A 25,427-nucleotide genomic window follows, 5' to 3' on the forward strand; every position below is an offset into this window, starting at 1 on the left:
ATATAGAAAGCACCCGATTCATCACTAATATCAATCGTCAACAGTTATTATATTTATTAAGTATGTAGATCTGACACATCGACTATCTGATATGATCCACAGTAACACCTCAGTGCATGTGAAATATTTTATTGAACTTTGTGCACCTATTTTGTTGGTAACCAATGTTAGTTTTAATTCCAACTTTTCCGCATCCATAGATTCAAATGAATGAGCACATCATAACATTACTTACTTTATGTAAATATGTAACCTTTGTCATTTAATTGCCATTGATTCATGAACCAGTAAACAAAAAAACATTTAAGGCTATGTTTGCCTCAGGTAAGCAATAACAATAACGAAAGCATTCAAATCACAGTAACTGACTTACGGAGTTTTAGGAGAACTCTACTTCCAACTATTGTACACAATTATGATAGTAGTCAATATTTTATTGGTTTTCCTCACTACACACAGAAAATTGCTACATCTCGCACAATAGAATATTAACACAGTAGTAGTCACCAAAGAACATAAGTCATATCATCAGATACAAAAATAAATCTCATTTTCTATCACAGCTAACTCACAAATCACTGCTTGCATTCATTCCATAACGACTGTCCATGATTTATTTCCGCCACATCAGCCCCCGCCCCTTTTTAGGAGAGCTTTAGCTCGACAATTCACGTATATAGCAGTGTAGCAAGTGTTTTATAATCTAATTCCCTCAGCAACACGTGATTTAATTTGACTACATTCCATTGCCCTCGTTTTGCAACATGGTTGACTGAGATAATGCTTAGCTGTCAAAATACTACAGAATAAAGCAGCTTAAACCAAAGCCATCAAAGGAACAAGTGTGTGCTTCCCATCTGAGAAATAGGGTAACCACCCGCAAGTTAAAGATAGAAATGTCAGGGGTTAAATTGGGACACTATGACACTCCAAAATACACAGGAATAACACTTGACAGATCTCGAACATTCAAAAACCACTGCATGAATTTCAAATAAAAAGTCTCCACCAGGAGCAACCTACTTAGAAAATTGGCCGGATCGCAGAGGGGCAGTCAAGCTGAAACCATCCGAACTTCTGCGATGGCAATATGCTACTACACTGCAGAGTATGGCTGTCCTGTTCGGTATAAGTCAACACACACCAAACAGGTGGGTATTGCCCTAAATGATACATGCAGAATTGTAACAGGCTGAGTTGTTTTAAGTCAACTCCAGAGGAACGGCTCTATCATCTTGCAGGAATTGCACCACCTCCTGTTAAAAGAGAAAAGGTTCCTCAGAAAATCAAAGAAACTAATAACCACTGATGAGGAAGTCAAGCTGCAACTATGGAGGGCTGAGATATCCCACCCACCTGGTTGGAAAAGCTTTTCAGAATCTTTACCCCCTGGTCATGATGAGAACTGGCCAGTTTGGAATTACTTGAGTAGCCTGAGGTCAGGTGTGGGCAATCACAATTTAACCTGGAAAAATGGGGAGACATTGAAGAAAACAAAACCCAGTGTGACTGTGGGAAAGAACAAACTGTTCAACATATGCTTCAGTGTGGACTGTGTCCAGCCACCTGCACAGAAGATGACCTTTACCACGTAACAGAAAATGCACTGGAAGTGGCCAAATTTTGGTCAAATATTATATAAATTATGTTGATCTGTCAACAATTCTACAAACTGTGTTTTATGTATGTTTCTGACACAAGAATAATAATAACTCACATGGTCTGTCACTTCCATCAACTGGTTTGAAATTGAAAAATGCCAGGGCCCTTGGACCATGGGTGTTGATGAAGTACTTGTCTGCCAGACCATGTAAACAAAATTGGCTTTTCAGTTTGTTAAGGAAGATGAATGTTTCTGTCCTTGTCTAAAATGTCATGGGGAATATAACAATTGGACTCTTTTATTGAATGGTTCCTCCGGACCTGTTTTGGAGTATGCTGGCTTAAGTCAGTCAAATGACACCCTGTCTTGTTTGCCATTTTTTTTCAAATACAAATGTTTTGTCACCTCTGTCAACAATCTTAAAGGGCCCCGTATATGGAGGTAAGATGAACATCAATAAAAGCAAAACGAGGGTGATGGAATGTAGTCAAATTAAATCATATGTTGCTGAGAGAATTACATTAGAAAATGAGATACATAAAGTAGTAGCTGAGTTTTGCTATTTGGGCAGCAAAATAACTGATGATGGTCAAAGTAGAAAAGATATAAAATGTAGACTGACAACGTCCAGAAAAGCATTTCTGAAAATGAGAAATTTGTTAGGAAGTCTTTTTGGAAAATATTTGTATGGAATGTATCCATGTATGGAAGTGAAACATGGACGATAAACAGTTTAGATAAGAAGAGACTAGAGGCTTTTGAAATGTGGTGCTACAGAAGAATGCTGAAGATTAGATGGGTAGATCACGTAACTAATGAAGAGGTACTGAACAGAAATGGAGAGAAAGGAAATTTGTGGCACAAGCTAATTGGAAGAAGGGATTCATTGGTAGGAAACAATCTGAGACATCGAAGGATCCAATTTAGTACTGGTGAGAAGCATGGGGAGTAAAAATCGTAGAGGGAGAGCAAGAGATGAATACAGTTAGCTGGTTCAAAAGGATGTAGGTTGCAGTAGTTACTCGGAGATGAAGAGGCTTGCACAGGATAGAGTGGCATTGAAACCTGCATTGAACCAGTCTTCGGATTGAAGACCACAACACCAATACATGGAGAGGACAGAGGAAGTCTACCATCATCGTCTCGTATCCATACAAAATTGCGTCTGAACTACTCTTTCTGGAAGAAAATTGGTTTGTCTCCTTGTTTCGATGGACTGATAGGTTTGAGGAGTTGCATATGAGTTTGCAGGGTGTGTAAAAATATTGCATATTTCCTGACAGACAGATTGGAAGGGGGAGAGGGTGAAAAAATTCGCCCATTATCTTAGTTACTCTCCATAGACTAACTGGTCTGAAGAACACCCTAAGTCTTCTTTAATTACTGTGCTGAGTGCTAGAAGCTGTGCCATCTTCAAGGATTCCACATGGCAGGCTAAAGCTGTTTTCGGGTTGCAGTGCATCTTCCTTCCCATTGCTGGTGGGATGATAGTGTGCATCTTCCGTGCCGCTGCTGGTGGTATGGTAGCTTGTAGTTTGTTTGTTTTTGCACCCGTGTAGTCTCAAGAGCTCCTCGAAAGTGCATAGCACTGTCCCTGGTAATAATTTGAGGAAAGCCAATGCTGGAAAACCAAGTGGAGATCAAGGCTGAAGTGACAGAAACTGTTGAAATATCCAGCACTGGCACAGCCTTAGGCCACCTAGTGAATCTATTTACCATGGTAACTAGAAAACAGAAGCCTTCCAAATGGGGAAGGAAACCCACAAATATCCAAATGCAAGTTGAGAATTTCCATGAAACAGACAAGAAGTTATCCACCAGAGCAAAGTTGTGGCAACAGATTCTACAACCTTGACATCGCGTGCAACATTGAGCCCAATGTTTTTAAAAAACTTTTTTTTAAAAACTTCATAATGTCTACAACATTTCACAAGTTTTTGTAAAATAATTCAACAAATAAAATTCTTTTGCAATAAGCTTTAAAATTTGTCTCGTATCCCTGTGCATGAAAGAAATACATGGAAAAGTATACATAATCTCTGCTGTACAAACACTGACCGCTGATGACCTTGATGTTGAGCGCCCGTAAGCCCGCCCCCTCCCCCCCAAAACACTGACAAACAGACAATCTGATCCTGTTGAGAATATGAGGACAAGAAATTAGGTCTATGTCTTAATGAAAAAACTCATTTTCGAAAATATTTCAGCATTAAAACAAAAACTACTAAAGTATGAAACATAAAGTGAATTGGTAATACATAATAAATAATAATTGTAGTAGCCTAAGCACAACTGAAGATAATGAAAGTGATCAAACAAGCCTTTTTAGGATAGGCTTGAAAAGAAAAAGCTAGTACAATATGCATCTTCTTCAAAAGTCTTGTTTTAGTATTGATGTGGGAATGCACAATAGAGTGTTGTTCCTACTCATCTCCACAGATCACTATTTTGACATGTCTTTAATGACACATTATTATGAAGTATCATCAATAAAAACATAGTGAACCTCAAAACTATTTTTCATTCAAGTATCTGACTAGCATTTATTTGCAGAGTTTATCTCCAAAATCCCGCAAAGCACAGGATAAATATTTAGGTTACTCCTGCATACCACCTATTGGTTAAATTTTGTTAAATATTTTTTTTTGTTCTATGATGTAGCCCCATGTCAATAATATGCTGTTTGAATTTGATGTCATTGTGAGCTGTGGTTCTCTTTCCACAGCATTTGGAAACTGGAATTATGGGTCGCCATTTATTAACAACCTACCAATGACATTCAGCAGAAATCAATAGTATTTGCAGATGACACAAACAATTTAATTAAGGGAATGAATCTAGAAGAAATTACAGATGGAGTTGGAAGTGTATTATGCAGACTAAAAACTGGTTTAGAATAAGTAATTTGATAATAAATAAATAAACTGATGAGCTTTAAAAGAAGTTAACCAAATGACAATGAGTTACTATTAAAAATTAAGGAATACAAACTTGGACAAGTAGACTGCGTAAAATTTCTGGGTCTCCATCTTTCGCGTCGTTGTTCGTTCACTCTTTTCTTTTATTATTATTACTATTGCTTGCGTAACAACACATATATGAAAAGAGCCGCGAAATATCTTTTAGTAATGCTGTGCTATGAATTTCTTTATCATCATTACTTTTTAACAAAACAGAATATATTGAGTTCTTATTGTTCTGTATCTGGCCTTCTATTAAAGGAACATTTTTCGTGACTGTAACTCATTCTAAAAATCAACATATCTTTCCTACCTTATAGTTGTTGAAAATGACAATTACTTTGTTATGAATACTGATGTTACAGTTCGTATGATTGTTCAACAACAAGATTTTGCAGTGGATTTTGTTTCTCGGTAAAACACCATTCAATACCACGACTAGCACAAGAACATGAGACTCTTATTGAAAAAATCCGTTTTCACTATAAAGTTTGCCAGATCAGAACCGAGCACAGCAAGATTCCTATTAGATTTTGAAGGTACATTATCTTTTTTTTGTACTGTTAGCTATATATTATCGGCAGCCCGCGTCAACCTGCAAGACATCATAAAATCTGCTGCTCTGCACTGCAAGTCCGGAAGCTAAAAGAAATAATATGATTTCACTGTTACCTTCCCACTTCCTTGCGGTATGATGGATTCTATTTGAGGTAGTTTGAATACGCCGCGGCAGCGGCTCTTTCGTTCGCCGCGCAGCTCGGAACCACAGATAATATTTTAAATAACTGAAAAATGTCTCAACGGGATGGGATAATATGCAAGCGAGCTATAACAATTAATAATGCAAGTTTTCATTTAAATAACTCTATTCAAACATTTAAATACACACCTTTAAAATGCGAACGTAATGGCGTACATCTTTCAGTCTTGACAAAAGAATGCTACGCTAGCGTCCAATACAACGTCACAGGATATCCTACTCGCTTAACTCCAAGAAGAAGAAGACAGAGAAATTAATGTTCATCAAGTATTATATACTAGTTACCTATTCTAATCTTTGTTTGATATTTATCGTCTGTGGCAGTTTCATTATTCGCCGACGCAGATATTCTCTAAAATAAATAATAAAAAAAAATACATAAATTTATACAATAACACAATATGATACATATAATTTTCTCGTTACTACATAATATGTTTTTTTTCTACTAGACGTTACACATCTTGATGATAAACTGACATGGACGGACAGAGCAAATCAATAGTATAAACAGTAAATTAAATTTAGGCTGCTACGCATTATGGAAGTTAGCCAAAATTGTAAGTATTTGAGTCCTCAAAATGTTTTACTTTGCACACTTTAAATCAGTTATGTCATTTGGAATAAAACTATGGGGAAATTCAGTTCAAAAATGTTCAAATGTGTGTAAAATCTTATGGGACTTAAACTGCTAAGGTCATCAGTCCTTAAGCTTACACACTATTTAACCTAAATTATCCTAAGGACAAACACACACACACCCATGCCCGAGGGAGGATCTAACGTCCGCCGGGATCAGCCGCACATCCATGACTGCAGCGCCTTAGACCACTCAGCGGAAGTTCAGTACATATGAAGAAAGTACTCATACAGAAAAGGATTATACCACATGCATAATACTTAACGTGAAACAATGAACAAGCTGCAGATCAAAATTTAAGCTGTTATTACATACTATGAAAGACATTAGTAATTTTAAGAAAAATGAAGAGGTTCATAAATTTGAAACAAGAAACAGTTTGAAACGGAGAGTAACCCAACAAAGGACAAGTCACTGTGAGAGAAGTGTAACATACTATTCAAATTCTTTCCAAACAGTATCAGTCAAATTAAGAACATCAGTATATTTAAGCACACAGTTACAGAAATACTGGAGAAAAATCCATCTTATTCCTTAAATTAATTTACTAATTACAGCAAAGAAAACCCAAAAATGTGAGAAAAGCAAGAGAGATGAAAAAACAAAAAGTAACCATCATTCAGTTAAAAAACTATATATAAACGTACATATGTAAATTCAAACATAAGGTAAATAGTCGCATATTGTGAAAAAGAAGTCAATACACTGCAAAATAAATATGTATTATGGTGTAATCTGCACTATAAATGCACTAAGTTGAAGAATACAATATGTAACTGTTATTGTATAATCAAAAAGTAAAGGCCTATATATAATGACAACAGGTATCAACTGAAATACATGAAACAGCTAAATTAACTGAATAAATTATATGGAAACATTTTTATTTGAACCTGCAAAATTTTATTTTTATGTTACACCACACAAAAGATGTGACAGTTTATTAGAGGTACATAAAATTGCTTACATTTTGAGTAATTATATTTAACATCACATAACAATAGGTGGCAAATGTTGTTATATAATTGCTTAGCGATTCATTAATTATAGTTTCATCCCATAACAAATAAGTATTTTTTTTTTACCAGACATATCTATATGGGAAACTATATTTACAGAACCACAATTTTTGCATATTCTTTGGTTTAGACATGAACCGCATTCTAATTTTTTAAAAAGCAAAACAGTTATCTCTAGTTTTGGTTTCCTTGCACAATCCAATATGGGAAGTTTTTCCTTTGGTTTTTACTACTTCTCTGTCAGCAGTCAAAATGTACGGGTCTGGAATTGCCAAGGACAAGAATTCCTGATTAGCATCACTAATTCTGCAACAGCTTTCATTAGAAAAGACTATCAGGAGGTGTCAGAGTGAGTTATACAAGGTATGGGTATCGATGATAGACCGATCTAGAATGTTATAGAACACATACAGGCCAGCACCTCGTCATGGCTGTTATGCAATATTTGCGTGACATTTGATCTGCCATATCTACAGTGAATTTGGTGTTATAAAAACTAACTGTCTCTGGAGTTTCCTTTTCTCCAGCCTCATTGATTGTTACATTGTACTGTATAGAACTAAGAACAAGCACATTTTTCTTAGTCCTCCCTTGGTAAGATGTTCGCGTAATGTCATCAACCTTGTAAATAACACTTAAATAGAATATATATTGTCCTTTTATCCCAGTAAGTGGCACCTCCCTTCTACTCCTGTTCAAAATGCCAACAATGCTCATATCCCACACTTTCTGCTCTTTTGGCAGAAGTGAAGAAGCTGTCTGAAGTAACATGTCTCTCCTTTCATAAGTAAGGTTCCATGAGTAGGGTAATATATTCTCCCAGGCTAGTATCTGCAATCTTGTTTCAACTTTTCCGAAATAGGGAAAACCATTCACAACACATCTAACTTAAGTGTCTGTTAGCAGCCTATACTTTATGTTCAGCTTAAGAAAGGCCATGACTGTGATAGCAATCCACTACAGTTACCAGTTGAACTGTTAGTGGCAGCAAGCAGATGGACAAAAACTGTGCAACATTGTAAGAAATTCATCATGTAACAGAAGTGCCAAATAAACTTAGATAAAATGCTTTTCCGTAAGAAACAGTCAATTGACCACCATTAGGATACAATGGTAAATGTGTAATTAACTTAAAAATTTAGAGTTACAAAGCAAAGCAGTTACGACAAATTAAACCTGCTCTAAAGAAATAAAAAAACATAAAATCACAGGAACAGACTATTTTAAACACCAAAGTAATTTGCCTCTCAAAATAAAAAAATGGTGAAGCGATGTCCGCCGGGCATTCTAGTGTTAATTGTTAAAAATGACAAATCAGAACCCTTGCAAAGCTTCACCAATGTTGACTGAATTTATACTGTTATAGCACTACAGGAAAAAATTACCAAAGGCATTGATATCAGTGCCATCTCTCTGACAGGAAAAGAAAAATTTTCTCCTTTCCTTCACACCTTACTTTACAGTTAAAGATTTAGAAAAAAATACATTTGATGCTATCGTACCATCCCAGTGTGATAATTTAAAAAAATCATTTATGAATTTGCAGAGGTCTTGCTTGTAAACTAGATTCTAGAGACAGGATTCCGTACTATCCCATGTGTGGTGTTCTATAAACTAGACTGCACGAATGTTGATCAAAAATTTTCTCCTTTGATAATGTGTGGAGCATAACAGACAATGTGCTCGAAACAAATTATCTGTTCAGTCTGCCACAATCAACAATTTTGTGTGTCTCACAAAAGTAATTGGTAAATTATTTGTATGATATGACATCTGTAACCTCTTCTAATTACTGAAGTTGTCACTTTTGTATCAGGAAATTTCATTAATCTTACACTTTAGAAATTCTTATTGTTTCTATTGTAAAAATGCACAGCATTAATAATACTGTGTGAAATTGTTTCAGACTATATCCTCGTAGATTCTTGAGGCTCCATTTTAATAGCAAGTTTAATAAATGCAGAATAGTTTAATTTTAAAAAATTATTTATTTTTGTTCTTGAATTACAGTAGACCAGCACAGCTATTTGCTTTCCTCGGCACAAATAATTTGTACTTTACTGGAATTACTATACACCAGTCAAATGAATCTCATATCACACATTCATTTGATGAACGTTTCACGTAAGTTGGTTGTACTTCCAACATAAAGCACTCATATTTAATAGGTTCTCCAAACATACATGAGCAATACATGGTACAAAATCTATGTACAAGAGATATTCAGAGAAATAAAGGAACAATACCAGTAAATTATTTACAAAGCATTTCATTTTAGAGTTGATCCTTTTATTGCACTTCGCCGGAAGTATCCATGCTTGTTCTCCTTAATAGCTTTCAATCACATCAGGTATACAGTTACATGTCCTCTTTCTTCTTCATCAAGTTAAAGGTTACCATGAAAATTTTCTCTACCTGTAACATATGAAATATGTTTTCACTGCACCTGTTCATTTCTTTTATGAATGCTATCAGTGTTGGTCACCACTAAGGGCACAGATCTTCTGGGTATCTATTTTGTGACACAATCTGATAGATCTTGTTCTTTGAGATGTGTGAATTAATATTCTCTGACAAAAGTAAGCTGGAGTTTTTGGCAGGCAATCAGGCAATGACACTGCCCTGTAATGCTAAAGTCACAAGATATAGCTGGTATCTCACAATCATAAAAATTGTTATTTTTTATGCATTTACATGTTCTCCTCACATTTATGCATTTACATTTTCTCCTCACTGCTGCGGTCTGAATGTAACTTGTACAAGTCCTGTACATTTCATTTTTTTTTAAATACACATGTACACCAACATCCTCACATAGTTAAGTAAATTCACAGCAAAAGTCATTGTCATGAACCACCACACACAAAACCATGCCTATCTCTTCTCAGGCATTAATAATAATACAGACACACTTACATATAGAATTTAATTCACAAGTGACCATTGTATAATGGATATAATGTTAAAATTTACATTTCTATTCTATTGTCAATTCCTTAAAAGCTTTCTTGGAAAGCAAATATGACAATATCTTTTGGTACTGCAAAGAGGTCTATTTTTTGCATTTCTGACAATTTTTGTAAGTATTTTTTAAAGCAATACAGTTAAAAAATACAGGTTTTTGCTTGTGCTTACAGTTTAAAAAAACTATAACTCTGTAGAGAGCATAAGAACCAGCAGACAAAAATATTGTGCAATCTAAGGAGCACAATAAAGTCCATATTAAAAAAAAACTGACTTTTAAGGCAGTCAGCAAAGCTTAACTCATGCAAGGCTCTCATAACATCAAATTTAGTGCTGTGTAGAATCATAATATGTTGTAGTTGGCTTTAATATGCAAATGTACCATTTGCTCACATTTTCTTTAACCCTGCCCACATAAGATGGAGGGGAGGATTAACTCCATACCACCATCTTATTGCCATGGGGAAGAGAGGAGCACGCAATACTGACAATCTAAGAAATGCTATGTGGGTTCTGTTCTTCATTCACAGCAATTATGCATTGTATTAAAAGTGCCTGCAAGGGTAACAAATGCTTAAATTATCCATCTAAATTGAAACTACAGAATATTCTAATACAATACTATGAAACAGCAGTCAACTCTTAAGGTTGTTACTGCAAAGGTTCACAAACTGGAAAGCATGTACATCATTCATCTGAAGACTTCCAACTTCTGCTGACTCTTATCTAAAGAGCTGTACAATAGAAAATTGAACAAACACTGTGGAAACAGTTGTAACAAGAGTTGCAAGAAAGAACGGCCTCACATCTGACAGAAATAAAGTGGGACATACATTCTCAAAGTTTCTTCATTGCTGAATGAAAACAGCTAGCATGTTTCAGTAAGTTATACATTAATGAGTTGCTAAATATTCAACCAGTTTTAATAAAAATTAAACACTAGTTAACAATGGTGAGTACCATGACTTGTTCCCTGAGTCTAGACCCATACAAGAAAGTACAGCCTTTATTCATCCACTTTACGTTTTAGAAATGTCATGAGTTATAAGCATATTTGGATGGTGGTTTTCTTACCCACATAAACGTGACAGGAAGCTCAATAAGAATACAGAAATTCATTTGTTCATATTCTTTCTTTGAGCTGCAAAATGATAGGAAACACTTGTCAAGACTCCTCCTGAACCCTCATATCCCTACTGTTACTGTGATTATTGGTACTACACTTTGGGGTTAATAAAGGAAGACACTTTGAGGTACTGAAAAGTAAGATTTAGATCTTGGAATGCCAGTGTTCTATTTAGAACATCCTTGTAAGCTTGTGAGGGGCCACTCCGAGCAGTGTGCAATAACATACCCACCATCATTCCAATACAATCAACAGAGAAAATTCATGTACTCTTGTCTCACCAAGAATGCTCACATACTTTTTGTCACTGGATAGGTTAAGCACAACACATAGCACTGGGCATTTAGAATAGTAGTAATAGTAAGTAGCGGCAGTGGGAGGAGTCAGTGGTAACACTGAGGAAAATGACTTTAATACTATCCTCAGATTCCATGATGCAACAGTGTAAATAAAATGTTGTACACAGAATAATCTAAGAAGAAGATGTCCATACAACTTGCAAATATAAATGATGTACAGTAATCAACAATGATGTTAAGTCATTCTAGGTACAAAAACTATTGTATTGTATTATATCGTATGGTAACCAGGGACCAAAAAAAGACGCACAGGTTCCGTCCCCGCCGCAGCTGCAGTGGTCCACAACCCCACGACGACTACCGCACCCCACTTCATCCCTCCGCCGCCTCACACTGAACCCAGGGTTACTGTGTGGTTCGCCCCCAGTGGACCCCCCCCCCCCCCAAAGGGAACGTTTCACATCAGATGAGTGTAACCCCTACGTTTGCGTGGTAGAGTAATGGTGATGTATGCAAACGTGGAGAACTTGTTTGCGCAGCAATCGCTGACATAGTGTAGCTGAGGTGGAATAAGGGGAACCAGCCCGCATTTGCCGAGGCAGATGGAAAACCGCCTAAAAATCATCCACAGACTGGCTGACTCACCGGACCTCGACACAAGTCCGCCAGGCGGATTCATGCCGGGGACCAGGCGCTCCTTACCACTCCGGAAAGCCGTGTGTTAGGCCGCTCGGCTAACCGGGCGGGCTAGAAAAAGTAAGTAATCATTTTAAGGATGATGGGTATAGCCAATAACTGACAGACAACATTTTAGGAATAATCAGCTAGTGGAAAATCACCATATCTGCACATGGCTGTCTGCAGCAAGATCTATCTGAATTTGAGACCACAGTATAGAAAAACATCAATCTCTATTAAAAGTAATTTTAAATGTTATTTTATTATTTCTTAAAGAAATTTTGTTGTGGATTATCTCACATAATACCCAGTTTCATCTTTTGTGTAGAATATAGAACAGTCCTCCATAGCTGAAAATACAGTGACACGAAGTACAATCATCTAAACAAGGAGGGAGGAGATAAAAATAGAAGCATCTGCATAGAATAAAATGCAAGCACTAGTGAGAATCACAGAAGTGTTAAAAGTGATGCTCTGTAGCGTCACATGATTGTAGTACATGAAACACAGGTAACTTTTGCAAAGAAATTCTCATGACAATTCTGGCCAGATGCTTACAATTTTGTACACTTGCAATACAATGTCTAAAATAAGTACCTACAACACCTCATAATTTATTACAGGAACCTGCACATTCACATCGTTGCTGAGGTTTGTAATGATAAAAAACTGTGTAGTTCTGACGATAATCTCTAGGCATGTCAACGCCAATAGCATCAGCTGCCAGGTATGTGGCTCCAACCGCCATACTTGTGGTAAGTTTAAGCAGAGAGAGCTCACACACTGGCTGGTCACCCTCATTTTGTGGAGGTTCTTGCAGACGTGATACAAATCCATTCTTCAACAGGTCCCAGCTGAGCCACACAGATCCAACACAGACAACAGGCAAACCACTGTCTGCTAAGAACAGATCCTACAAACAAACAAACATATGGTTCCATTATTTCTTATGTGTAAGTACACTTGTATCATTCTATAATCATTCACCTTAAGTTAAAGCATCTAGGAAATAACGTACACAATGATAATAAGTGCACTAAAGTGTTTCCTGGCAACATTATATTAACAGTGTTACAGATACAAGACATACAGGAAAACTGACCATGCATCTTGTGTGGTAACAGCTGCCAGTGGAATAGAGACTATTAATACGTGGTGCGAGACCCTCCCATGGCAGTGCAGGATACACAACAGTTCTCCATACGATGGACACATTGTCCAACAACATTTACAATAATATCTCTCACTGCTGGACACAAGCCCACAGGAGGTCAGCAATTGTCCATGCTGGTTGTGTTAGAGGTATATTCCTCAGGTCAAAGTGTTCCACATATATTGATTTGGATTTAAGATATGGGAATTAATGAGTCTTTCTAAATATATGTTTTAGGTAGCCGTCCACCAGGGCAGATCTGTGTTGTGGAGCATTATCACTCATCATTTGGAACTGAGCTATATACACATAATTAAAAGTGTTTGCATACTGTCGCAGAATGTCATTCCTGTACACTGTAGCCATAACAATAACCCGAAGGGAACAATGCACTTGCATACATTTTCCTAACATGATGCTGCCCAGACAAGAACTGCAATACTATACTTTAAGGCAATATTATAGAAAGGAAAGAGGAAGTAGATGAGATGAGATGAGAGACATGATACTGCAAGAAAAATTTTACAGAGTTCTGGAAAACCTAACTCGATACAAGACCCTCAGATCAGACAACATTCCCTCACAATTTCTGAGATCCTTGGAGGAGCCAGTTTGACAAAACTATTCTCCTAGTCCACAAATTATGTGGGACAGGTGGAATACCCATAGACTTCAAGAAGAAAGTAGCAATTCTCACTAAGACAGATGCTGATAAGTATGAATATTACTGAATTATCAGGATAATGAAACGGATAGTTGCTACTCACAATGTAGCAGAGATGCCAAGTCACTGAAAGGCACAGCAAAAAGACTGTCGGAAAGTTAACTTTTGGCCAACAAGGCCTTTGTCAAAAATAGATAACACACACACACACACACACACACACACACACACACACACACACACACAGGACCACAGTCTCTGGCAGCTCGAATCAGACTGCCAGAGACTGTGGCCACGTATGTGCGCATTGCATCAGTGTGTGTGTGTGTGTGTGAGAGAGAGAGAGAGAGAGAGAGAAAGAGATCTATTTTTCTCAAAGACCTTGTTGGCTGGAAGCTAACTTTCCGACAGTCTTTTTGCTGTACCTTTCTGCAACTCATCATGTCTGCTGTATGGTGAGTAGCAACTATCCTTTTCATTATGTTGTTATATTCCATCCTGAATTTTACTGAATTGTTAGTTTAATAAGTCTTATTTGCAAAATGCTGTTGCATATTATTTACAGAAGAATGGAAAATCTGGTAGAAGTTGATAACAGGGAAGATCAGCTGAGGTGCCTATGCTCTTTGAAATTCTGAAGGTAGCAGGGATAAAATACAAAGAACCAAAGTTTATTTGCAACTTGTACAGAAAAACAGACTGCACTGCTGTTGTAAGAGTTGAAGGCTATAAAAGGAAGCAGAAGTTGAGAAGGAAGTGAGACAGGTCTGTTGAGCAAACAGTAGAGGAAAGCAAGGAGAAATTTGGGAAGAGGAATTTAAGTGAAGGAAGAAGAAATAAATGCTTTGAGGTTATTCAATAAAAATATAATTCTGCAATGGAGAGCAAAGCACTTCAAAAAGCAGTTGAAAGGAATAGATAGTTTCTTGAAAGAGATTGTAAGATGAACCTCAAGGAAAGTAAAACAAGGATAATGGTCTATAACCGAAATAAATCAGGCAATATCCAGCGAATAAGACTTAGAAAATGAGATACTAAGAGTAATAGATTAATTTTGCCACTTGGGAAGTAAAATAACTAATCATGATCAAAGTAAAGAGCATATAAAATCCGAACTGACAATAGGAAAAATAAATACATAAATAAATAAATATAAAAAATAAAATAAAATGCATTTCTGGAAAACTGTTCTCGTAATCCATCAAGGAATCTCCAGATTAGTAATGAAGGGAATTGTGGTCACTAAAAGTTGTAAAGGGAGACCAAGGGGTGAATACTGTGAGCGGGTTAAAAATAAATGTAGACTGCAATAGGGATTCAGAGATGAAGAGGCTTCCACAGGATAAATTAGCATGGGCCCTTAAGTTAACATAACAACCAAGGTGTCAGATTACAGTAGGTCAACCTAGCCGATACTGCTGTTGAATGTTTTCTGCTGCAATATTAATAGTCTCCACAGCTGTGAAATGACACTAAAAGCAACATTAAACTTCTTGCTGGTCTTTAATCTACCAATGATCTGGTCTTGTGTGATATCATCCAAATGTGTTAACTGCACTTCAGTTGTGTTTCAGTATCACATGACGTGGCGTCAAAACCATTACAGTCAAGTCTTCTGTTCACATGGACTGTTGCTGGCACACTAAGTGGTCTCAAGTGACTATGCCTTGTATTTTACTAGGTTTCTATGTTGTCCCACCACAGTTTAGGCAACACAGTGCCGCTACAGCACTTTGCTTTGGAGTGAATTTGTAACAGACTGTAACTTATAAGAAGATAAATACTACAGGCTCCAATATTTATGGACTAATGCTGAAAAAAGAGATCTATAAATGTCCTCTACACCAACAATCAATTTGCTACATATCTCTGAATTAAATAAAAAATTAATTTTAGCTTGAGTACCTTATGAGCTGCAGGCACAAGTGCTCGTACCATAGTGGCAAGAGCACGACCTGTCTGTTCAAACAGCCAAAGACACAATGGATCCCCTGCTTTAGCTTCTTCTGCCAATTTCTTGCACAGCGCCGCAAACTTTGGTTTATGAAACTTGGAGTAGCAGTGTTCCAGCAGATCAAATCTTTAAAAAATTAAATAAAAAGGAGAGCATCAGTGATATATATTTCCAAGTCCCCCCCCCCCCCGCCCCCTCCTCTCTCTCTCTCTCTCTCTCTCTCTCTCTCTCTCTCTCCCCCCCCCCCCTCACCCTCCCTACACACACCTGTGAAAAAATGCAGAAATAGAAACTTTTCATTAAGTGCAATAAATAACAAATATAAAAAATATTCAGTATCTATCATGTAACATGAGCCAGCGGTAGATAACATCTTATTTATGGACCAAACCTCCCTCAATTATTCTACATCAGCTTTTTTATCAAGTGATTCATTGCCATAAAGTTTTGGCATCTGGTGACAATGGTCTTGGCTTTTGTGGTGGCAAATAACAAATATCATACAAATGTTGAGTTGTAGATAGGCACGCAAAAAAGAAGGAAAACTTCCTACCTTTTAGAGTTATCCTTTGATGAGCTACAGGGTACATGCGCGCACACACACACACACACACACACACACACACACACACACACACACGCGTGCACCCCCCCTACATGGTGCCACTGGAGTCTAACCAGCTCCGTGTGTATGTGTGTGTTTACAAAAATGTAATTAAAAAAACTTGAGTTTCATTAATTTTAATGATCCTCAGTCAATAAACAGTAAAATTATGTACATAAATTAAAATTAAATTTCTAATATTTACAGGTTTAATACTTACATCTGCTTACATTAAATCCACCATTCACACAATAGCTAGTTACCTGGCTATTACGACCAAGTATTGTCAAAAATTAAAGTAAATTATTCATTTTAGTGATGCTCAGTTAAGAACAGTCAAATTATGTACAAGATTTAAAATTAAACTTCCACTATTTACAGACTTAAGACTTACATCTGCTTTCCATACATCCATTATTCACACAGGAGGTAGTTACTTGGCTGTTACAACCAAGTATTGTTATTAAAGTATAATAAATTTTCATAAAAATCGTCTACTGCACTTGTTGTGAAATTCATGGATGAAACAGAAGGAGTTGGTCACCAAAAATTCTTTTAAATTATGTTTAAATTGTGCCTTGTCTGAAACTAAACTCTTAATGGTTGCTGGTAACTTATTGAAAATATGCGTTGCTGAATACGGGACTCCTTTCTGGGCAAGAGTAAGTGATTTTAAATCTTTATGTATATTGTTCTTATTCCTAGTATTGATACTGTGTACTAAGCAGTTAGTTGGAAAAAGAGATGTATTATTTACAACAAACTTCATTAAGGAATAAATACAGTGAGAAGCTGTGGTTAGTATGCCCAATTCTTTGAATAGGTTCCGAAATGATATTCTTGGATTTACACTACACATTACTCTTATTATACGCTTCTGTACTCTAAAAATTTTTCTCGGTTTGTGGAGTTACCCCAAAATATGATACCATACGACATAATGGAGTGAAAATAAGCAAAATATGCCAGTATTTTTTATATTTATATCTCCTATGTCTGACATCATTCGCATTGCAAACACAGACTTGTTTAGGCGCTTTAGCAGTTCGTTAGTATGGCACTCCCAACTGAATTTATTATCAAGTTGTAATACCAAGAATTTAACACTCTCAACTTCTCCTATTTCCATGTCGTCATATTTTATACACACACTATAAGGAAATCTCTTGGAAGTTCTGAACTGCATATAGTGGGTCTTTTCAAAGTTTAATGTCAGTGAATTGGCTATGAACCACTTATTAATGTCAGTAAAAATTTGATTAGCTGCCCTTTCTAAATTTAATTTAATTTACTATTTATTGCAATGTTTGCATCATCTGCAAATATGACAAACTTGGCATCTGGTAATGTAACAGATGACAGGTCATTAATATACACAAGAAAAAGTAGCGGACCTAGTATGGAACCTTGGGGAACACCACATGTAATTTCTTCCCAGTCAGATGATGTCTGATTGCCTACTGCTGAAGGCATGTAAACTACCTAGCAACAAAACTTTCTTTCTCTTTGCTGACTTCCCTACATTCTTATTCAATTTTCTACTGTAAGTTTGTTGTGCCCTCTCTACACCTACCTCTGTCTGAGGCTCATTAGTTTCTAACTGAAGCAACAGGTCAAACTTATTCTTCACATTCACCACAAAGCTGTGTGACAAAATTCTAGGTCTGTTCTTCCTGTTACCACTTCCTACCTCTCTTTACCCTTCTCCCTCCTTAACCTGTTCAGATCTTCCCTATCCACCTCTAACTGTGCCTGAAGGGCAGCAATTTTTCCCTCCTGTTCCACTATTTTTCTATCTCTACTGCATATCCTACAGAACCACTGATGAGTCTGATCCACTTCCCCATTTCCCACATCGCTACAGTCATCCCAATGGAAAAAACTACTGCAGCCATCACACCAAACCCCGGAGCTAACAATTCTACGGCACGTCAGGCACTTTTCACTCATGTTAAAAATCTTACTTTAGCGAGAATAAGTCAAATTAAATTACTGAAAAACAAGAAACACATCTACAAAAGTTTCAGTCTAGTTTCAGTCGTATGTAAACAAACTTACTTTAGTGACAATAAGTTAGATTAAAAGAGAAGAAGAAGAAGAAGAAGAAGAAAAACAGATGATGTCTGATTGCCTACTGCTGAAGGCATGTAAACTACGTATTATACGTGCAAATTTTCCAGATACTGGAACTTAAGATTTACGGTGTGTTTCACAAAATAAGAGTTAAGCAACAAAGGGATACACTTTTCTTAACTTGCTGGAATGGAACAGAACAATTAAATGAGATTCTGTAAGTTTTACTGCGCTACAATGTATGCAAGAATACTATTGTAACTCTACTTTATGTTCCTTTCGCATTTTCTGGAATAATACACAAAGAGAAGTGAAACTTTTAATAGTAAGTTTGCAAAACACACTAATACATGTATTAAACTAGTTTCCTGAATTAAACTGGTTTTTATTACAGTCTAAATCGCATATCTGTATGGCAGCACAAAACTCACGCATCTCGCCTGGTGCAGGCGATGATTATGGTATGAGCAAGAGCGTGTCCACTATAACAGCAGATTGGGGAATCAACACTGTTCCATGGGACGGACCTGATCAGCTAAAATGGTTACATAATCCATGACAGTAATGTGGGCTTGTAGGAGAACCATGAAGCCCACTGAATACCACAACATGGCTGCCCAAATCATCACCTAACCTCTTCCATGTTTCATTCTTCAGATGTAAACTCAGCCAGAAGTTGGAAATCGTGTGAAACAAGACCATCTGACCAAATTACTTTCATTTATTGCTCCCTAGTCCCAGTTCTATGGTTTCAGCACCATGTTTTCCTGTTACAGGCATTTGTACCTCTGACAAGTGGTTTGGGAATTCCAGCTCTCCCAGCTTACAGAGCTCCCTTCTGGTTGTTTTGGTGCTGAGAGGCTCTGAGAAGGTGACATTATGAGTTCTGCAGTGACTTTTGCAGTTGTCATCATCATATTCTTCATAACAATCCTCTTCAAAGACCGTATGTCATAATCACTCAACCTGTACTTTTATCTACATTTTGATTTAGTGGATGATGTTTTTGTGCTTTCACTGTATGTGATACAAATTTTGATGCAGTGCCTCTTTAAACACCGAACACTTCAGCTACCTTAGTTATGGAAGCACTTACCATATGAATACCAACAATTTTCCAATGTTAAAATTCACTTAGCTCTGACATAATGCACTCACTACTACACAGAAGACTGTTCTGATCATGACACATTTGAAATGTGTTGAGGACATTGCACAGGTGCCGTTCATGGTCAAATATACAGCACCACCTACAGGCTTAGCTAGAATCTGTATTCATGTTCAAGTGTACATTTCTTGTGGTGTTTCCATGTTTCTATCCAATCCCTGTACTTGCAGATACCATGCTACTTTTCTTCAAGATATGTTCTCGAAATGTATAGACAGGCACAGAAAAGCAAACTGTAATCATAAGGTAACATATACTAGACAAAAACATAACGTAAAAATTAGCAAAGATCTAGTGTCCATATATTCCAAATTCAAAAGACTTATCATATATTTTCAGAAGAAATAATTTAACGAAAGCTGAACATACCACAGTAGTAGTAAAACATGTTTGTTTTTATCCAGACGTACATTATGTGAAAGTGGCAAAAGACCTTAATAATTTGGTATGACTTTTGTTGATATACATCAGTTATATGTGGGGAAAAATTCACATTGCTTGTGACAACAGCAGTGTAGTCACAGAAAAAACAGCAGAACTACAATTAAAGAAAGCAGCTGAAAATCTTAAGAATGTTTATAATTGGTCCATATGTAATTAAATTTTGGCATTAAGAAAACAATCTGATGAATTTTAGTTTGAAAGGGACTAATATCATTTATTTTTTTATACACATATGATAACTCCAGTAAATATGCAACAAACACAGCTTTTTAGGGATAAATATATACTTTCATGAGAAAGGGAGTGAACAGAAACATACTGAAAAAGATAATGCCATAAGGATGTTATTTATTTAGATTTTTGTCATCACTGTGTAACAGTTAGTGCCTTGCAGTTACATATTACTGTTTTTACCCAAGAATGAGACAAACCTGAATAAAAGATGACAACTTTTTTAATTTTTTATTACAGTGAAGGGGGGGGGGGGGGGGGAGGTGTGCATTGAGAGAACATTATATTCATTCTAAACTTATGCCATTTATTGATTGTGTACTCTTTAATACAAAGAGAAATAAAATTAAAAAAGAAATGGTTTACATTAACTTTTACCTCCACTTTCTGGTTTGCTTACTATCTAGGCCAGTGCCAGTCATGGCAGTGTTTCTCTACTGCTTCAAAGGCTGACCGGCATCAGTTTCGCATAGCCAATGGCTGATAATTTAACATAACCAGTGAGAGGCAACAAAAGACGCAATGAATTTCTAGCCCCCAATTTGAAACCATTTTCTTCTTCACTGTTGTCACAAAAATAATTGACAGTTTTTTCTGAATATGTCACAAATTATTAGGCTGTGGTTATGTGGGGACCAATAAACCTTATATTGCTATGAATCAAGCAAGTAGCAATTAAATTTAGAATGTTGGTTGTCACAAATATATGGTTGTTTTTCCTGAATATGTTTCAATTTCTGAGGTTGTGGCTACAGTGGTATTTGTCCAAATTTAAAATAAATTCAGTTCCAACTAAAATGGATTCAGGAAAACTGCACTTTAAACGTGGTAGATGTTCATAATAAGCCAAGGTAGTCAGTATACATTCCCATGGTTAACAGGGGCACACAATCCGAAATCCACCATACAATGCACGGTGGAGGGTACTCATACCACTGCCAGCCATTTCCTTTCTTCTTCCACTCACAAATGGAGTGAGAGAAAAACAACTGTTTATATTCTTCTGTAGAAGTGTTGATTTCTCTTGTCGTGTATTTTGGGTCCTTACATAAGATGGATGTTGGTGGCATTAGGATTGCTCTGCAGTCTGTCACAAATACTTGTTGTCTAAACTTTCTCGGTAGTGTTCCACGAGAAGATCATCATCTTCGTTCCAGAATTTCGCATTTGAGTTTCACATAGCACATCCTTAATATACATAAGTTGATTGTAACTGGCAACAAAGTTATCAGCTTGCCTCTACACTGCTTCACTGTCTCCCTTAATCTGACCAGGTAGGGATTCCTGACAGTGAACCACTACTAAAGAATGGATCACACATGTGTTCTGCACAAGGTCTTTATAGATCAATTTTACTTTCCTAGAATTCTCCTAATGAACCAAAGTCACTATTCACCTTCTCTACAACCAATTTAACATTGTCATTCCATTTCCAAATCACTTTGCAACACTAGATATTTTATCAACGTGACTGTTTCAAGTAGTACACCACTAATGCTCTATGTGAACATAATAGGATTGTGCTTCCTACTTATCTGTATTTGCACATTTCACACACACACACACACACACACACACACACACACACACACAGTTTTGTTATGGGTAATACCTCAGTTTTTGGTTAGTGATATTGAAAATCTTCTAGTGAAGTCCAATTACTAAAGATAATGTACGTAAGAATATGTATGCAAAATAAAAAGCACACAAATGCAATGATGTATCAGTCCACTTGATACTCTGCTCTCATGGTTCAAAGGTCACACGTCATGTAACACAACACAGGACTCAACCATGCGACCCAGTATCTTGGGTCAAAGAAACAAGTATGTTTGTCATCTAGCTAAAGTTCAAAAGTTAGTACAGTGCTGTGAGGTAATGGGCGAGTTGTGGCGCCCTGAAAATATTCTAAATTCGGAGTTGGCATGGCCGCACAGCCCACTCGGCAAGCCAGGGCTCATCAGTAACCAGGTAGTGCCGAACATTAGCCAGAACAAGAGGGGTAGCCCCAGCGTGAGGTCCAGGCCGACTGCGTGGCTGGGAATTTCATGTTGACACTGTGTCGAGGACTGTGCTCTGTGTCGATGAAGGAGATTTGTATGCAGGGAGTACCAAACATGGCAGACTTTGTGAAACCATAATGGCAGACATTTAACAGTTCATGTAGAAATTAATAATAACCAGAAGAATCATGATACCTTAAAAAGAAACTTGTACATTACCATTATTTGCACGACAATTCTGATGGTGTAATCAGATTTTCAAAATCTTTATTAGTTTAAAGCTTAGCATCTGACTGTAAATTATACAAATTTCCAAAATCTAAACGTTTCATCCGATTTTGTCGATCAACATGTCTTTAGAAAGCTATTAGTGTAAACCTAAATTGGTATGAATTACATGCATGTACCTTGAATAGTACATGAGTTATTGGAGGTCAAAGTGGCCGATTACTACTGATCGCGTCAGGCCATAAGCACTCCACAGTTACATGAAAAAATGGCAGCAGCATGCTTATAAATATATTTATTTGTCCATATCTTTGTTTATATCCCATATATACTATTAATGAAGAATTGGCTGATTTTTACTGGGGGAGGAGCATCGTTACAAAAAAACAGAACAGGATGGTCACAGGAAATACTTGGAGAGTGTAACAGTTTACGCGTGTCTGGAGAGAGAAATATTACGTAGTGCCGGCTGGTGCACTTGCGAGATTTCCGTGGCTTCTGGAGTGAAGACATAGTATGCATTTAGAAGTGAATTTTTTGTGAGCTATGTTGTTGTTCATAACTAATTATGTGAAGTAGGAATCTATTGTTTCCCTGTTATTCAACTAACATTTTATTTAATTGCTGGACCATTGACACCAATAAGTGTTTTGCAGTAATAAATAATAATCTCCCATAAGTCCAACCCCTCGTCCAAGTCGTGGGAGATGGGCAACAGCACAAAGTAGGGGACTGCCTATAGGGGCAATGTACAGCGGGGACTTCGTGTGCCCCAGGACCGCTACGGTAGCTGAGAAGGCCCTATGGGAACCCTGAAACGTGACGGCTAACGGGGCTCTGGTGAAGCTGCGATAGGCCTAGCAAGCCAGTAGTGGATAAATAAACTGCTTTTAAAAAGGGAACATGCCTCGGATCACGGAACGGATCTAAAGGAAACCGACCAAGCAAGGGAAAAGGATTACGAGATGGTTTACGACTGGGCACCCTAAACGTAAGGCCTCTAACTGGGAAGTTAGAAGAAATTGTAGAAATGATGGAAAGGAGGAAATTGGACATCTTGGGACTTGCTGAGACTAGGTGGAGAGGAGTTGGTGAAAAACCACTAAGTAAAGGATGTAAACTGTACTGGATAGGGAATGAGAGGGGAAGAAATGGAGTGGCAATAGTGGTTAGAGAGGGTCTGCAGGAGGAGGTGGAAGGTATCAATGATCGAATGATAAAAGCCAGAGTATGGGTGAAAGGAAAAAGCATTGAAATCATCCAAGCATATGCCCCACAGGTGGGGTGTACAAAAAAGGAGAAGGAGGAATTTGAAGATGACATGCAAAAGCAGCTAAATGGATGAAATCAGATTATAATAGGGGACCTCAATGCACATGTTGGCACAGACAGGAAAGGATTCGAGGAGATAATGGGACCAGAGGGCTGGGGGAACCGAAATAGAGAAGGAAAATTGTTGCTGGAATTCTGCAAGAGGAATGGGCTGGCGATCGCAAATTCCTGGTACAAGAAGAGAAGTAGTCACAAAATAACTTGGTACAGTGGGGACTGGTCCCAAACTTCAGTAGTAGACTATATACTAGTGGACAGGCAGATGATGAGCAGCCTCACAGATGTTAAGGTCATTCCATCTGAGGCCTTAGACAGTGACCATCAGCTGTTGGTAGCCACCCTGAGAGAGAAAAAAGATAGGAGGGCAACAGAAATACAGGAGAAAAGGTTGAAGACATGGATGCTGAAAGAGGATGAACGGAGGACCCAGTACCAGACACTGATCAGGAAGAAGCCGCCAAAGGAAGATCAGAGAACAGTGGAAGAAGAATGGGGAGATTTTAAGAGGGCTCTAGTTGAGGCAGCTGAGACTGTGTGCGGAAGAACTAGCACAAAGAGGAGAAGTAGGGAAACCCCATGGTGGAACAACATATGTAAAGAGGCAGTACTTCGAAAGAACAAAGCCTTCAGAGAATGGTTCCAGACCCGAACAGAGGAAGCTAGGGTAAAATATAAGGAAAGCAAGAAAGCGGCACAGACCATAGTAAGGGCGGAGAAGAAGAAGTGGTTGGAAAAATGGACAAGAATGTTAGAAGAGGACAGTGAAGGGAACAAAAAAGTACTTTACACCATGGTAAGAAATAAGAGGAACGACAGAAGCGAGTGCCTGAGGATCATGGATAATAATGGAAGAATTGTGGAGGAAATGCATGAGCTCAAAAAGATTTGGAAGGAGTACTTTGAAGATCTGTTGAATGCCGCCAAGCGGGTAACTAACAGCGATGGAGAGTCTAAGGCAGCAGATGATTATAATAGTGGAGAAATTGATGATCTAACTTGGAATGAAGTGGAAGAAGCCATAAAGAGGATGAAAGGGGGCAAGGCGTCAGGTTGGGACGAAGTAACAGTGGATATGATACGAGCAGCAGGAGAAGTAGGAACCCAGTGGCTATACAGAGTGCTGAGGGTGGTGTGGAGGGAGAACAGAATTCCTGAGGATTGGAAGAAAGGAATTATAGTCCCGATCTTCAAGAAAGGGGATAAAAGGAGATGTGAGAACTACAGAGGAATCACCCTGCTATGCCACTGTGGAAAAATCTATGAAAAGATCCTGGAGAAGAGAATAAGAAGCAGTATTGAAAGTAGACTGCAAGAGGAGCAGTACGGTTTCAGACCGGGAAGATCAACAACGGACCTCATATTTGCGGTAAGGCAACTGCAGGAGAGGCACTATGAGTACGGGAAGGACTTAATCATGGCCTTTTTGGATACTGAGAAGGCGTATGACAGTATCTGTAGGGACAAGCTCTGGGATGTGCTGAACACAAAAGGGATAGATGAAGAGATAACACGAAAAGTCAGAAA

At 37.5% G+C, this 25,427-nt stretch overlaps 1 protein-coding gene across 8 annotated transcripts in view; it reads right to left on the reverse strand.

Annotated features, from left to right (window-relative positions):
* Positions 1–11,837: 11,837 nt before the first annotated feature.
* The window catches only part of LOC126175278 (N-acetyl-D-glucosamine kinase), a 195,585-nt gene continuing 181,995 nt past the window's right edge, over positions 11,838–25,427 (reverse strand). For all 8 annotated transcript variants that reach the window (XM_049921932.1, XM_049921931.1, XM_049921935.1 and 5 more), the window contains exons 7-8: positions 15,772–15,946; positions 11,838–12,962 (exon numbers count right to left, since the gene is read on the reverse strand). In XM_049921932.1, the coding sequence (XP_049777889.1) occupies positions 12,657–12,962; positions 15,772–15,946 (481 nt within the window). In that variant the 3' untranslated portion in view covers positions 11,838–12,656. The remainder of the gene's footprint in view (positions 12,963–15,771; positions 15,947–25,427) is intronic.

This window comes from Schistocerca cancellata, chromosome 3 (genome assembly GCF_023864275.1).
Source record: "Schistocerca cancellata isolate TAMUIC-IGC-003103 chromosome 3, iqSchCanc2.1, whole genome shotgun sequence".
In the NCBI taxonomy this organism is placed as follows: Eukaryota; Metazoa; Arthropoda; class Insecta; order Orthoptera; family Acrididae; genus Schistocerca; species Schistocerca cancellata.